Source organism: Arachis hypogaea, chromosome 15 (assembly GCF_003086295.3).
Source record: "Arachis hypogaea cultivar Tifrunner chromosome 15, arahy.Tifrunner.gnm2.J5K5, whole genome shotgun sequence".
Taxonomy (NCBI): Eukaryota; Viridiplantae; Streptophyta; class Magnoliopsida; order Fabales; family Fabaceae; genus Arachis; species Arachis hypogaea.
In genome coordinates, this window is record NC_092050.1 from 66,723,502 (window position 1) to 66,739,775 (window position 16,274).

At 33.6% G+C, this 16,274-nt stretch overlaps 1 protein-coding gene across 2 annotated transcripts; it reads left to right on the top strand.

Moving 5' to 3' along the window:
* The first annotated feature begins 7,690 nt into the window (after nt 1-7,690).
* LOC112750349 (uncharacterized) lies at nt 7,691-11,582 on the top strand. Of its 2 annotated transcripts, none has more exons than XR_003175671.3 (6): nt 7,691-7,803; nt 8,264-8,535; nt 9,595-9,940; nt 10,901-10,969; nt 11,072-11,143; nt 11,294-11,434. XR_003175671.3 is itself a non-coding variant. In XM_072218396.1 (6 exons), exons 2-4 carry the CDS (start codon nt 9,650-9,652, stop codon nt 10,910-10,912), a joined length of 438 nt encoding a protein of 145 aa, XP_072074497.1. In that variant the 5' UTR covers nt 8,412-8,535; nt 9,595-9,649; the 3' UTR covers nt 10,913-10,969; nt 11,072-11,143; nt 11,294-11,582. The 2 variants fall into 2 exon arrangements, 1 of the variants encoding a protein (XP_072074497.1); XM_072218396.1 differs by lacking the exon at nt 7,691-7,803 and adding an exon at nt 10,505-10,639 and having other exon boundaries at nt 8,412-8,535; nt 11,294-11,582.
* Nucleotides 11,583-16,274: the final 4,692 nt, after the last annotated feature.

Consider the following 16,274-nt stretch of genomic DNA (forward strand, 5'->3'; position numbering starts at 1 on the left):
AATTGGTTAATTTTAATTCACCTTTGATTCCACTAGATGCCTTGATGTGTTTGCTAGTGATTCCAGGATTGAAAAGGCTAGGAATGGATCAAAAGAGTGAAGAGAAAAGCATGCAGAGTGGAGAAATCATGGAAAATCAAGGATTTGGGATGCAATCAACGACGCGAACGTGTAGCAGACGCGCACGTGTGGAAATGATGAAGTCACATGGCGACGCGTACGTGTACATGACGCATACGCGTGGATGGAAAAATGTCAAGTGATGCGTACGTGTGACCCAAGCGTATGCGTTGATGCTCGCACGTGACCTCATTAAAGTGAAAACGCTAGGGGCAAATTCTAGGCTTCCCAGGCCCAAATCCAACTTACTTCTGAGTCTTTTATATGCAGAAATCAAGAGGAGTCAAAAGGGGGAGTCATAATTAAATTTTGGAGGGAATGCTTTAGTTAGTTTCTAGAGAGAGAAGCTCCCTCTTCTCTCTAGAATTAGGTTAGAGGTAGATTAGGATTTCCTAGATCTAGGTTTAATTCTTGCTTTAATTCACTTTTCCTTTACAATTTCTTGTTCCTCTACATCTCCTCTCTCTAGTTTAGCATTTAATTCTTGTAATTCTTTACTTTCATATGGATGCACTCTTGTTTCTTTTATTTCTCTTTTAATGCAATTTATGTTTCATGTTCCTTTATTGTTGATTTTCTTTGTTGTTGTTAATTTCTTGCAATTCGTAGTTGTAGATCTACTTTTCTTGCAATTTGATTTTACTTTCCTTTTATGCCTTCCAAGTGTTTGATTAAATGCTTAGAAGGATGCTAGAGTAGAATTTTCTCCTCTTGGCTTTGGTTGAGTAATTGGAGACTCTTGAATTATCAACTCTCTTGTTGATTGATAATTGAAAGTTGCTAGTTGATTTGAATTCAACTAACTCTAGTCTTTCCTTAGGAGTTGACTAGGACTCACTACTACATAATTGATTTTTACTAACATTTAAAAAATGTTACCAAATCATATTAAAATGTTAGCTATGTATATTAGTAACATTTTAACAAATGTTAAATATACCCTATGTTACTAAAGTGTTTTACTAATATTTTTCTAAAGATTTAATAACATTTAATAAAAATGTTACAATAGATCTTCTATAGTAATATTATGAGAAATTTTACAATAGATCTTTCCTAGTAACACTTAAAGAAATGTTACAAATGATATATTTTGTAACACTTAGAAAAATATTACCATAGATTTTTTTGTAACACTTAAAAAATGTTACAATAGATATTTTATGTAACACTTAGAAAAATGTTACCATTGATATTTTTTGTAACACTTCAAAAAATGTTACTATAGATATTTTTTGTAAAACTTAAAAAATGTTATAAAAGATCTTTAGTAACATTTTTTTATTTATATTATACTATCTTTTATTTCATATTATACATAATATAAATATACTAAAACTAATTACTACAACATGAAATATTTCATTAAATTCACAAATTCAAAAATAAAATTTTTATAGCCTCTTTCATTAATCAATAATCATTGTACGAGTTTGCTTCGTGATGCAAATAAAATGAAAAAAGAAAAAAAATACTTATAGCCCTTAAATTCTATGAACATTCCATATAAAAAAGAAAAGAAAAAGTGATACACAGTACATAAAAAACTTAGTCCTTATACTAGTCCTAGAAAAATGTATTTATCTGCTTGACTAGCTCATCGCTGCATGCCTTGTTACCATTCCCTTAAACCAGTGAATCAAGTTCATCTGATGCTCATCAAACAAAAAGGCAACAAGAACTCATAGTTGGCAGAAATAAAACCTGAAGAAAAATAATCATGGAATCACCTCTACAGTATGGAATTCCAAGTAAAGTTTCCACCTTCAATTTCTACAGCATTGTTGTCACCAACTGAACTTTGCTTAACACTCCTTACAATTTCATTACTGCCTCAGCAAGCAAAAAGGTATTGAGGCAATCGAAAAATGCCACAACTTGGATAAGAATAGAGAGAGCCTCAGGGGTCATGCTAACTAGTTCTGACATGATCTTCAATGCTACAAGAACTGTGAAAATTGTCCTTGCTCCAATGGAGCACTATGGAACAGAACACATCCTAGGAAGACAACAGCATAAACAATTGTCCTATATACAAATTCATGTAGCCTATTTACAATTTTAAAACTAAAAATTGTTCGAAATCCTATCAAAGCTCACTTTTTGGATAACAATAACACCAAAACCCACAAGATGCCAATATATATACTCATACCTAAAATTCTCTAATATCAAAAGCTGTGTGATTTCTTTGAACAATTCTTCATTAAAAGTAGTAAACACTTTCAAATCCTTTACTAAGATTTCTACAGCCTTGGACCGGTCATGCCTAGCAAAAAGCAATCAATAACAGTCTTATGAATTTGGAAACAAATTTTGGAAAAACAAACTCCTATGTTCTACATGCTTTTTGATGTAAGAGTCTCTGAATTTCAAACTTCAAAATTACATGTTATTTTTGTGATCCCAGTTTTCCTATTCCCTTTCTCAGAACATTATTGATAAGAAAATTTATTAATTTTCCATTTCTAAGATATAGATTAGTGCAAATTTATTAATTTTCCCCAGCTAAGATAAAAAATAGATCTATTTCCCTTTTAGTTTTGACATTTTGTTCTGCAAGTTTGTTAAGAATATTAAATATTCTATATATGTTTCTTATTTTAAGTATTTACTTACTATTAAATATTTGGGTCTATCTATTTCAATGGAAAAATAATTGAACTTACATCAACAGAGATACAGTTCATTATGTTTTTGCATTTGAAAAGATACACCTAAGAAATTAAAGTTGTATGGGTCAATCTTGTGATTTTATTTTGTCTCGCTCCCTCAGATGACCCCTTCCATTTTCTTTAAAGTAAAAAACAAAAGCTAAAACCAGAAAAGTGAACCATACATTTTAGAAACGTTCCTTTATTTATTTCCTCAGTCCCTTTAGCCTTCTAAAAAAGCTTTTAGTATCAAATTAACTTCTATTAAGTTTGCTAACGAAGTAACCTTACAAGTTCAGTATAGCATCTAGTACTAGTAACTAAGCTAATAAATCAGAAGGAAGGGATTTAACAAGAGCATACCGACATTTCTCACTAGGACTCCTATGAATTAAACACTGTCAGTTTTTCATAAAACCAAACTGCAATATTTTATCAATCATTCAGAAAATCATGTTCATGTCATGGAGCAAGAGGAACAAAATAAAAGCTGTATTCAAACTGCAATTTCAGGCGACTCAGGTAACACTCACTAAGGCATAACAAAGTTTTTATGCCATCTTATCTTATACTAAATCCAAAAATAGGGTTTGTCCCAGCTTTTACTCAAAATATATTTACCAGGAAGTTTGAAAGATACAGTGGATCCCATAGATGGTTAAGGAGTATGAAAGATAACATACACTGGGCTGTTTGGGCATGTCATCCCTATGAATAGATTCTGTATACAGTATCTTACCTTGTTCTCTTCTCCTTTCTATCAGGTGCCAAAGATGAAAAAGGTGGCACTGATGATAGCTTTGGTTTCAAATGGTGCTGGGAAGCCAACAGTTAAACTAGAGAAAGTTGCTATCTAGGGTGGATCCTGTTTATGGGATAAACTAATTTTTGAAACAGTTAAATTCGTTAGAGACACAAAATCAGGAAAACTACAGGAAAAAATCTATCATTTCGTCATTTCAACTGTAAGCTGTAGACTTGTAATTGCATACTATATAGTCTACTGAACTAGGACATCGAATAGAGGGTCTAACTTTTAACCTCCCCTGCAGGGATCTTCAAAATCTGGATTTCTTGGAGAAGATTCAGTTGACTTCGCTGATTTTGCTGCAGAAATTGAGGCACTGACTATATCTCTACCCTTGAATCAATAACTTGTTGCCAGTGACTTTCAAAGTACACTTGTAAATTTTTAAATAAAAAAACATATATAATGCTTAAAGGAAGTTAATATTTAATATCATACCTGTCAAAATTGGATAATTACAACTATTCTGCACCAGCTTGCGTAACATGTTCATTTGATCCTAATGAAGTACCTTGCTCAATGCGCTGGAAGAGATCAAATTATAAGACCTTACTGATGAAAAGGAAAACAAGAGTAATTTATGATGTCAAAGAAACGCTTTCAGAAACTTTTGAAATATCAGCGACTCACTTGTGTAATGTCGAAGAGAGACAAAATTTACTAAGCAAAGATAAAATGCAGCATATGATTCCAAGCTCATACAAAATATCTGCAGTCATTTCTTCTTGGTTCCCTCTTGTCAGCTTCTTTATGGCAACAAAGGTTCCATCTTCCAATTTTCCTAAGTACACCTCCGCATACCCTCCCTCCCTAATTACATTATCTGCCAATAACAACAATCATTTTTTATTTAACGAATAAACTACCATTTCTGACCATGAAAAATGTAATATACTAACATAATCATACCATGGCTGAAGTCATCAGTTGCAGCCTGGAGTTCAGAGAAAGTGAAATTCTTCCATGAAGATTTGAACTTAGCAAACTCAGAGTAAAAACAAGAAGGAATGAGATCCTATCTAACCCTCTTACTCTTCCTTCTAGTTAACTAAGGAACATTCTTTTTAAGAAGGTGAAATGGTTGAAATGGGATCTGTGGGCCTTTCTTGAGAAGCTTGAAGAAACCATGCCATTAGTTGTTAGCATTAGAACCACCACTTCCTGGTAGAGCCTCAGAATCAGAAGTTTAACTGGTTCTAACATGATCCTCAATGTTGCAAGAACTTTCCTAAAATTCTTTAAGGCATTTCATCAAACAATTTAAATTCACCCCCAAAAGCACAAACACAAGAATGTGGTATAAAAATGTTGATTAATTAAGTGATTAATTAAAAAGAAAAATGTGGTATAAGAATGTTCATATAAAAATAGAAACCTTGACTTTTTGGCTTTTCCTGAAGTAAACGAGATTTTTAAAGAACATAAACACAAGAAACATTAAACACAATTTTTTATTGTATCACTTAATCCAAATTGACAGTTATTGTGAAATGGAGATAGTGTTGAAATAAGAAATTTACCAATATGTATCTTCTGGAACAGATTAAAACGTCAATTAATAGGACAAGCGAACAATTAATCAATCAAGCAATCACAATTCACAATCGGAAAGAGAGATAGAGAATCATGATCTTAGCAAGGAAGGGAGGTTTGAAGTATTACTGTGATGGAATGGCAACGGGAATTCAGTCCAACAATCAGGTCGCGTGGAATTTCCTTGACGAAACGAACAACCTCTTCCATCGTACCAGGCACTGTGTCGCCATCGCCGTCGACGTCACCTTGCCGTTTGTGGTCGGGCTCCAGCTGCAACAGCTAAAAGGTGAGTATGGAGATCCCTGTGTCACCTCTGTTTGATGAGAGAAGAGATAGAGAGTTCTTGAAGCTACCACTGATCTCCTTCAGGTCATTCCAGATTCCGATGAGAGCCTGCGACGGTGGCGAAGACGAGGAATCACACGATTGTGGTTTTGATTTACAAATTGTAAGATCGATGAGGCGGAGTGAGGGATCGAAGAGGCAGAACAAGAGATGACTGAGGAAGAGCAAGAGGTGGTTTCACAACATGAGAGTGAGAGTGAGAGTGAGAGTGAGAACGATTGTGAGCGGTTTTTGCAAGGGGATTTCATGGCGTAAGGGTTTCGATTTTGAGAGCTATCTGAGAATAGGTAACGGTTTTTGTAAGTTTTTAAAAATTTAATGGTATTTACTAATGTTTGAATATGAATGTTACCTAAAATTTAATTTTATAATAATTACTAACATTTATTAAAATGTTAACGGGTAAATGTTACTAAATGTTTATAATGTAGTAGTGACTTGAGGAATCAAATTGATTTATCCACTTGACTTTCCTTCATAATTAGAGGTTGACTAAGTGGGAGCAATAGATAATTGATGTCATAATTGAGGAAGATAATGAGGATAGGACTTCTAGTTCTCATACCTTGCCATGAGCTTCCTTAGCTATTAGATTAATTCTTGCAATTTATTCAAAACCCCAAAGTATACATCTCATAACCAATAGCAAGAACACTTCCCTGCAATTCCTTTGAGAGACGACCTAAGGTTTGAATACTTCGGTTATTATTTTTAGGGGTTTGTTACTTGTGACAACCAAATTTTTATATGAGAGGATTCTTTGTTGGTTTAGAAACTATACTTGCAACGAGATTTCATTTGTGAAATTCTAAACCGTCAAAAATTCATTCATCACACATCCAGGAACTTCACAATCCTTCATAATCCTTCACTAATCTCTCCAACTTTAAGTGTTTTGTTAGCCCAAGATTGAAGTTTCAAGCCCATGATTTAAACTAAGCAAGGCACCAAGTTTTGAATTTCAATTACAAAGAAGATCACTAGTTTGTTAAGAGTCATTAAGAAAAGATTTTATTTGAATTAGATTTGATTATTTTTTGATTTAGTTTAGAATTTCAATTTCAGGTTTAAATTTAAGTTTTAAGTAAGTCCAACACTACAAAAAATGTTGTTAAAAATGGCACTAATTTTATGGCAGGGTTAAAAAACTGCCATTATATTTGTTAATTTCGACAGCGCTAACTTATGCCATAATACTCATGGTTTTTGTGGCGGCTTTTGTTGATTGTGGTGGTTTGGAACCGCCATAAAATTTTTTTCTTTTCCAACTTGGCTGATGTTGCATATGAGAGTGTGATTAGTATTGTTGCGAGAAAGTGAGGATGTCAATGACGAACCCTAATTTCATTCCATTGTTCATCTTTCAATGATTTGTCATTCAACTCCTCGCTACTGCAAGCAATGCCGTTGTCGCTGCCTTTAGTGAGCTTCTACGATTTGGCTTCGATCTGAAGATTTGTCAGCATTTGTCCATCACTATCGTTCATCTCCTCGCCATCGCAAGAAACACCGTTGTCACTGCCTTCAACGAGCTTCTAGGATCTAGTTCTCAATCTAGCTCATCTACTCGCCGCCGCAAGCAATTCCATTGTTGTTGCCTTCAGCGAGCTTCAACGATTTGGCTTCGATATGAATATTTGTCTCCGCTCATCTCACCACCATCATTCATCTCTGCACCATCGCAAGCAACACCGTTGTCGATGCCTTTTATGATCTGATTTTCAATCTAGCTCATCTCCTCACCTCAGCAAGCAATGCCATTGTTGCTACCTTCAACAAGCTTTTACAATTTAGTTTCGCCATCTCTGTCACTTCTAATAGGTAATATACTTAATCTTCTTCTTAGATTCTTTTCTTCCTCTTCGTACTTTTAGATCTAGTTCATGCTCTAGTAGAAAAAAACAAATAATATATGGTTCTTTTTTTTGTTATTGTGTATTTTCATTTTCATTGATTTTTTGTGATGTTGTTGTTGTTAGCTTGTTACTGCTGCATTTTGTGTTATGTTGTTTTTTTGCTTCTGATTTTATTTAGTTTGAGACCTAATCTGTTCTATTAAACTGATAATCTTATAATCTACATCATTTGTCCGAAATTAGTACAACACAATACTTTACTTTCTCTTCAAAAGAAGTCATGCGGTTGTGGAGGAACTGATTGGGTTTGGAGCAAGAGTGCACGTGTGTGCAAGGAACGAAGTTGAGCTCACTAAGTCTCATCTAATGAAATAATTCTAGTTTTGAGGTTATTGGCTCTATTTGCGGTGTCTCTGTTCCTCATCAGAGAGAGAAGCCAATGGACTCTCTGTGTTCTCAATTCCAAGGGAAACTCAACATCCTTGTAAGCTCTCTTCTTTCTCTGCATTTCATCTGTTTGATATTATTCCCCAACTAACACTATTGTGTATGTTTTGAATTCACATTAATTGATACTTCAATACCGGTATAGATAAACAATGTAGGAACAAACATTAGGAAACCAATGAGAGAACTCACTACTTCAGAGCTTTCCAGACTAATGGGATACATATGTGTAAACAAAGAGGAAAATATGTGTAGAGGTAAACTTTTGTACATAGTTCGAGTCTATAAATTTTCAAACAATAATAGGGAAAAAAACTTTAATATTCTTATAGTTGAAACCTTCAAGCTGCACTATAATTTGAAGGTGCAGGAGGATGACTTTGTTGGTTTAGTTTGAAGTGTTGTTAGTTTCAGTCCTAGTCATATTGCTTGCTTCTTGTTATAAATTTTTGTATATTAATCTTTCATTATAATGTATATTAATTTTGTAATTTCAGTCCTGGTCACATATCATGATTAATAATGTGAACGGCCTGAACTTTTCGTCTATTTGGTGGGGATATATCGGAGAAAAGGAATAAAGAAAGGGGCAAAATTGTCATTACATAACAGCCTTACATGGCTCATTCCGTTGCTGTGTTGGTTCTCCCAAGTCTTACATTTACAGACACTTAAGTGAGTTGCGTCTCAGCTAGTTCGAGTCCCTTCCAAGTTCTGAACCGTTTTCGAGTAACAACACTTCCTCCATTTTCCTTGTATTGTAAATCAGGTACCAGATTCTGTTACTCAACCTTACTATATATTATCACCTTTATTATGTTTTCTAATATTTTTTTGTTGCTTCTTTTTTTTTTCATGATTTTCCCACGTTAATTAGATACCTAGCTAGCTGGTGGTTTGATTAATTGATTTACATAATAGTATCCTAACTTTGATTTGTACTAAAAATACATCATGCTAGAAAAAGAGTATATGCTAGGTGGAAGATCATTATAATGTATATTAATCTTTCATTATAATGTATATTAAGCTTTGATTATAAATTATTGATATGTCCCCACCTGCATTATAGAGTTGTTATAAATTTTTGTATATTAAGCTTTCATTATAATGTATATTAATCATGATATGTCCCCACCTACTCTATAAATTTTTGTATTTTAAGCTTTCATTATAATGTATAAAAAATTAATCATGATTTGTATATGATTTGCATTTTTTATTGTTGAATGATATGTTTAATTGGGAATTTCACAAATTTGAGGTTTTAGAAGAGATGAGGGAGCTATGATTAAAGGCAAGGCGTTACTGTTTTGAATACAATTCTACTGAATTTAGCTTTTTTATTAAGAATATTATTTACTAGTGAGAATATTATTTACTATTTATAGCAACATCTTTTCTAGCTTGTTCAAAGTTCAAAGTCCATGAATTTATTTTATTCTTGTTGAACTGGGATTGTACATTATTTATAAGTAGTATAAGCGGTATTTAGTTTCAATTCTTCATAATATATATTGAGAACCTCTGTTTGAGTAATTTCATAAGTGGTTTTAGAAGCTATTATATATATTGATGCAGCTCATGTGTATGTACAGTGATTATGTTTTTTTTTCAGTCAAATTAAAGCTTGTTCACTACTTTAATTCTTCTCTACTTTTTGATATAAAATGCAATGCTTTCTAGATGTAACTTACTATTGTTTTGATACTTTTAATATATATACTTTTGATAGTTTATTCTTTATTGTTGTGTGATTAGAATAAAATTGTTCAAGACCCGATTAGATTGTACTTTAGCTATTTGATAGTTTATTTTTTAATGACAGAAGAAGTATCTGGGGTCTTATTATTATACCTTTGAGGAAAATCAAGAATGAGTTTATGACTCACTGGGATGGACTAATGACAAAACCAGGGGAGCGTATCCTTGTTCTTGCTGCAACCAATAGGCCCTTTGACTTGGATGAAGCAATTATTAGGAGATTTGAAAGAAGAAGGCAACACTGCTTGTTACATTACATGCCATTGTTATGGTGTATAACTCTTGATCATTTTGTGGAGAATAGGGGAAAAATTTTGAAAACACTTCTGGCAAAAGAGAAGGTAGACCAAGATCTTGATTTGAAGGAACTTGCAACTATGATGGAAGGATACAGTGGCAGTGACTTGAAGGTAGTTTCTATGTTGTATTAGTTTATGATTATGGTGTATCTTTATCATGTTACTTTGCTTTAGTCTTTTAAGGTTCTGATGCCTAACACATTTTTACCTTCACTCGCTATTTATTAAATTAAATCAAAACTTGTGCATAACTGCTGCTTATAGGCTTATTAGAGAGTTGACTCAACAAGAGAGACTAAAGACCTTGGTTTTTAAATGGAAATCTCTTGGAGCAATCCAGTAGGTTTTGAAATTCCTTTCCCTTTTCATTATTTGATTAATCGATGCTACCTTTGTGCTTTAGCTTTTGGTAATGAATTTATATTTATCCAAGTTTCTTTCCTACACTATCTAATGTATTAAGCAAAATATATCTTGTTCAGAACTATGACAGTAGCTTATTAACTTGGATCGATTGGAAATGTTTAAGCAAATGCTTAACAGTAGCTAATGTATATCTTGTTCAGAACTATGACATTATCCAAAATATATACGACAATTTTATGGTGTAAATCCTGTATGTATCATCACTAAGTTGCTTTTTCATTTTTCTTTCTTAATTATCTTTTCCCATAGCCATCCATTGATATCAAGACAGTACTATCTCAATTAATGGAAAGGCTTTCACATTATGCTGCATCAAGTGCAGAGGTGTTGCCAGAATTTTCGCAAGTGGAAGCATTTGCCAAATTAAGCAATGCCATTGGCAGGGTATATTTGGACTTTTTGGTTTAATAAATGTCAGATGTTGAATAACTAATTTGTGGTAATAACTAATATAAATACTTAAAAAAAGAATGAAAGAAATAATATCTTTGATGAATTTTGTCATAAAATAGCATTATTGCATTTAAAGAAACAATATTCTTGATGTTCAATGTCATTCTATGTTCAATGTCATTCTGATTTAAGAAGCAGTATTCTCTTCATCTTATAATAACTATTTTGAATTGCATTTGTAATCTAATGCAGCCATTTGAATAAGAACCAGCTTTCAGGTGCCCCCAAACTTTTCAGCTCTGACATGGTGCTCATACATGTGTAAGTTCATATATTTTATTTTATTTTTCCAAAAATTAGTGTTATAAGCTTGTGATGTCATCTATTTTACCATTTTTAACAACCTTTTCTTTTTCCTTGCAGATTATTTGATGGAAATGATTTATCTGGTTCTATACCAGAAATATTAGGACTAGTTTAGACACCTGAGGTTCTGTAAGTAATTGCCTCATATTTCAGTTTTTTAATAAATTTTTTCGACTCTTTCTACCAATCTAATTTTATTTTTTCTCTTTATATTATTTGATTAGTTATATATTGTTTCTAATGACATCTTTTCATTGTTATAATTTCAATTTATAACAGCCGGCTTGATAGAAATTTTCTGATAGGAGAGGTTCCTACAAATCTTTGTAAGAGATGAGTTTGGATAATGAAGTTGGAGTGTTGGAGCAAGAAACAAAGATGTTGGAGTAAGTTCCCGGGATGAAACTTACACAAGAGACCAAGAAACTAAGGCATGCTTATTTTAAAGTTAATTACAAAAGGAAGAAACTTTTGGCCTCCAAATCTTATTCATCATCACTTAGCTAAGCTACTTCTCTTGTATATTCATATTCTAAGTAGTAAATGTAACAACCCTGATTTTCGAGTATGCGAGATATTTTCCGAAGGCATGAAATCCTCCGGAAGATTGGTAAGGGGAGAACCTCTGATATATCATCAAGTATCTCTATCCTCATTTTCATTATGTCATCTTTAAGATAGAACCTTTTCTAAGATAGAACCTTTTATAAGTTTACCTGGTCTGTTTTTGTTAAAAACAGAAAATCGGTTTAACCGGGTTTACGGTTTACTCGTGCAGCTTAGCACCAGCACTCTCTGATGAATTTAGCAATGATAAGGCCTCATTATACATGTTTTATTCTCATAATAAATATGTTACTAGTGTCATTTATGCTAGTAGCTCAGAAAATAATTTTTAGAGATATTTCTACGAGTGTTCTGATACATCTAGTTTTAGTAGTTATATACCTGAGATATTTTAATATTATTTTAATCCACCTCCAAGCCAACCAATCACAACTCACCTTATACCCCCAATACCCCCAAGGCTGCCTCATTTTCTCATTGTGGCCGAAATTGAAAGGGGAGAAAAGAGAGAAAACTTCATGAACACTTAATCTTCAAAGCTTGATTTCTTCTGAACTAAAACTCAAATCAAAACTCTGATTTCACCAAAATGATCCTCTCTTCTTCCTCTACATAACCATGTGACTTATCAAGGCTGGAAATAAGGTGAGATGGCTGTCTCCCTCCCTCTTCAATTCGGTTTTCAAGGAAAACCATGCAAAACATGTGTTTTCTTAATGTTTTTCCTTAGGAATCATGCTTAACTTGACTTGAGGGCCAAGAAATGTGGATTTCCAGCAAGTATAAGGTTAGAAATCACTTCCTAACATGCTGAGTAAGATTTGGTTAGTTGAGGGTTTTTGGATTTAAAGTTGTTCTTGATGTGATTTAGGAGGAAAAAGTGCTTAAGGACCACCTGAAAGTCTAACCGAATTAGGAGCAGCAAAACCAGGTAGGGTGTGACGAATTTAATCTTGATTGATTGTCTTTGAGATGTGTGATTATGATATGGTTTGGTTATGCTTGAAATTGATTGCTTATATGAGTTATTCTTGGTGAAAGTTTGTTCAAATTTTGATGAAATTTGATGATATTTAAGCTATGAATGTTGTTCTTGAGGGCTGCTGGAAAAATGAACCCTAATCCTTAAATTGGGGTTCAATTTGTGTTAAAATCATGTAGAAAAGATGGGATTTTAGTGGCTGGATCACCGAATATTGTCAACTGCTTGTGATGTATTTATGTGTGGTTGTTTATAATTGTTTTATATATTATCAGTTGTGAATTGATTATGAAAGATACTGTTTGTGAATCCAAACTTTTTTTTAAAAAAAAGGTACCTCGTAAAATAACTACGCTTTTAACAACGAATCAGGCTCATATAATAAATAATAGATAATAATTAGGTAGACAAGTTGGTAGCGCTCAGTTTTTAGTATGATCATGACGTACCAAAAATTGGGTCGTTACAATTTGGTATCAGAGCAGTTCGTTCCCAGTAGAGCCTGGGAAGTGGACTGACTATGCTTCATTGCATACTCTGCTTGTGTGTCTCATGCCGTTAGGGTATCTTTAAGATACATTTGGCATGAATGTCTATGAGTGCTCATTTTGGGAATGTTCGTACTTAACTTGAGATATTAAGACTGATCACCTTAATGTTGATTGTTTGGTGCGGATAAGAACTCAATGACTGTGAATAGGCATGGTTTAATAGAGATCCGAACGACGAATCGATGTGAGAACAGCTATCCTAATAGCTGTTATGATATACATGGCAATGACTATGTTAGATTTGGATGCTGTAAGGAACGGACCTATCTCTTCGTCAGGATGGCTTGAAGAAAATAGATTGTTTGAAGATGGATTCTGCACCTGGCTGAAATTTTGAGGGCAAAATTTTCTTTTAGGAGGGTAGAATGTAACAACCCTGATTTTCGAGTATGCCAGATCTTTTCCGAAGGCACAAAATCCTCCGGAAGATCAGTAAGGGGAGAACCTCTGATATATCATCAAGTATCTCTAACCTCATTTTCATTATGTCATCTTTAAGATAGAACCTTTTCTAAGGCATGCTCGATAACGTAGTCACGAAAAACCCAGTTTTAGAACCGTATCGGTTAAGAGTTTTGATTCTGATTTTTTGTAAATAGTCTCAGTTTGACGAACCGGAATCGATTCATGAGAGAAGAGATATAATAGGATAATATTATCATTATATTAGTATTATAAAATGCTTGAATGACATTATAAGGTTACCTAGTCTATTTTTGTTAAAAACAGAAAATCGGTTTAACCGGGTTTACGATTTACGGGTGCAGCTTAGCACCAGCACTCTCTGATGAATTTAGCAATGCTAAGGCCTCATTATACATGTTTTATTCTCATAATAAATATGTTACTAGTTTCATTTATGCTAGTAGCTCAGAAAATAATTTTTAGACATGTTTTTACGAGTGTTCCGATACATCTAGTTTTAGTAGTTATACACCTGAGATATTTTAATATTATTTTACTCCACCTCCAAGCCAACCAATCACAACTCACCTTATACCCCCAATACCCCCAAGGCTGCCTCATTTTCTCATTGTGGCCGAAATTGAAAGGAGAGAAAAGAGAGAAAACTTCATGAACACTTAATCTTAAAAGCTTGGTTTCTTCTGAACTAAAACTCAAATCAAAACTCTGATTTTACTAAAATGATCCTCTCTTCTTCCTTTACATAACCATGTGACTTATCAAGGCTGGAAATAAGGTGAGATGTCTGTCTCCCTCCCTCTTCAATTCGGTTTTCAAGGAAAACCATGCAAAACATGTGTTTTCTTGATGTTTTTCCTTAGGAATCATGCTTAACTTGACTTGAGGGCTAAGAAACGTGGATTTCCAGCAAGTCTAAGGTTAGAAATCACTTCCTAACATGCTAAGTGAGATTTGGTTAGTTGAGGGTTTTTGGATTTAAGGTTGTTCTTGATGTGATTTAAGAGAAAAAAATGCTTAAGGACCACCTGAAAGTCTAACCGAATTAGGAGCAACAAAACCAGGTAGGGTGTGACAAATTTAATCTTGATTGATTGTGTTTGAGATGTGTGATTATGATATGGTTTGGTTATGCTTGAAATTGATTGCTTATATGAGTTATTCTTGGTGAAAGTTTGTTGAAATTTTGATGAAATTTGATGATATTTAAGCTATGAATGTTGTTCTTGAGGGCTGCTAGAAAAACGAACCCTAATCCTTAAATTGGGGTTCAATTTATGTTAAAATCATGTAGAAAAGATGGGGTTTTAGTGGCTGGATCACCGAATATTGTCAACTGCTTGTGATGTATTTATGTGTGGTTGTTTATAATTGTTTTATATATTATCAGTTGTGAATTGATTATGAATGATACTATTTGTTAATCCAAACTTTTTTTTTAAAAAAAAGTGCCTCGTAAAATAACTACGCTTTTAACAATGAATCAGGCTCATATAATAAATAATAGATAATAAATAGGTAGACAAGTTGGTAGCGCTCAGTTTTTAGTATGATCATGACGTACCAAAAATTGGGTCGTTACAATTTGGTATCAAAGCAGTTCGTTGCCAGTAGAGCCTGGGAAGTGGACTGACTATGCTTCATTGCATACTCTGCTTGTGTGTCTCATGCCGTTAGGGTATCTTTAAGATACATTTGGCATGAATGTCTATGAGTGCTCATTTTGGGAATGTTCGTACTTAACTTGAGATATTAAGACTGATCACCTTAATGTTGATTGTTTGGTGCGGATAAGAACTCAATGACTGTGAATAGGCATGGTTTAATCGAGATCCGAACGACGAACCGATGTGAGAACAGCTATCCTAATAGCTGTTATGATATACATGGCAATGACTATGTTAGATTTGGATGCTATAAGGAACGGACCTATCTCTTCGTCAGGATGGCTTGAAGAAAATAGATTGTTTGAAGATGGATTCTGCACTTGGCTGAAATTTTGAGGGCAAAATTTTCTTTTAGGAGGGTAGAATGTAACAACCCTGATTTTCGAGTATGCCAGATCTTTTCCGAAGGCACAAAATCCTCCGGAAGATCAGTAAGGGGAGAACCTCTGATATATCATCAAGTATCTCTATCCTCATTTTCATTATGTCATCTTTAAGATAGAACCTTTTCTAAGGCACGCTCGATAACATAGTCACGAAAAACCCAGTTTTAGAACCGTATCGGTTAAGAGTTTTGATTCTGATTTTTTGTAAATAGTCTCAGTTTGACGAACCGGAATTGATTCATGAGAGAAGAGATATAATAGGATAATATTATCATTATATTAGTATTATAAAATGCTTGAATGACATTATAAGGTTACCTAGTCTATTTTTGTTAAAAACAGAAAATCGGTTTAACCGGGTTTACGATTTACTGGTGCAGCTTAGCACCAGCACTCTCTGATGAATTTAGCAATGCTAAGGCCTCATTATACATGTTTTATTCTCATAATAAATATGTTACTAGTTTCATTTATGCTAGTAGCTCAGAAAATAATTTTTAGACATGTTTTTACGAGTGTTCCGATACATCTAGTTTTAGTAGTTATACACTTGAGATATTTTAATATTATTTTACTCCACCTCCAAGCCAACCAACCACAACTCACCTTATACCCCCAATACCCCCAAGGCTGCCTCATTTTCTCATTGTGGCCGAAATTGAAAGGAGAGAAAAGAGAGAAAAA

Coding starts and splice junctions, on each gene's coding strand:
- LOC112750349 (XM_072218396.1), top strand. CDS start 9,650: ATGACTCACTGGGATGGACTAATGACAAAACCAGGGGAGCGTATCCTT. Junction 9,941..10,504: donor ACAGTGGCAGTGACTTGAAG/GTAGTTTCTATG, acceptor CTTTTCCCATAG/CCATCCATTGATATCAAGAC.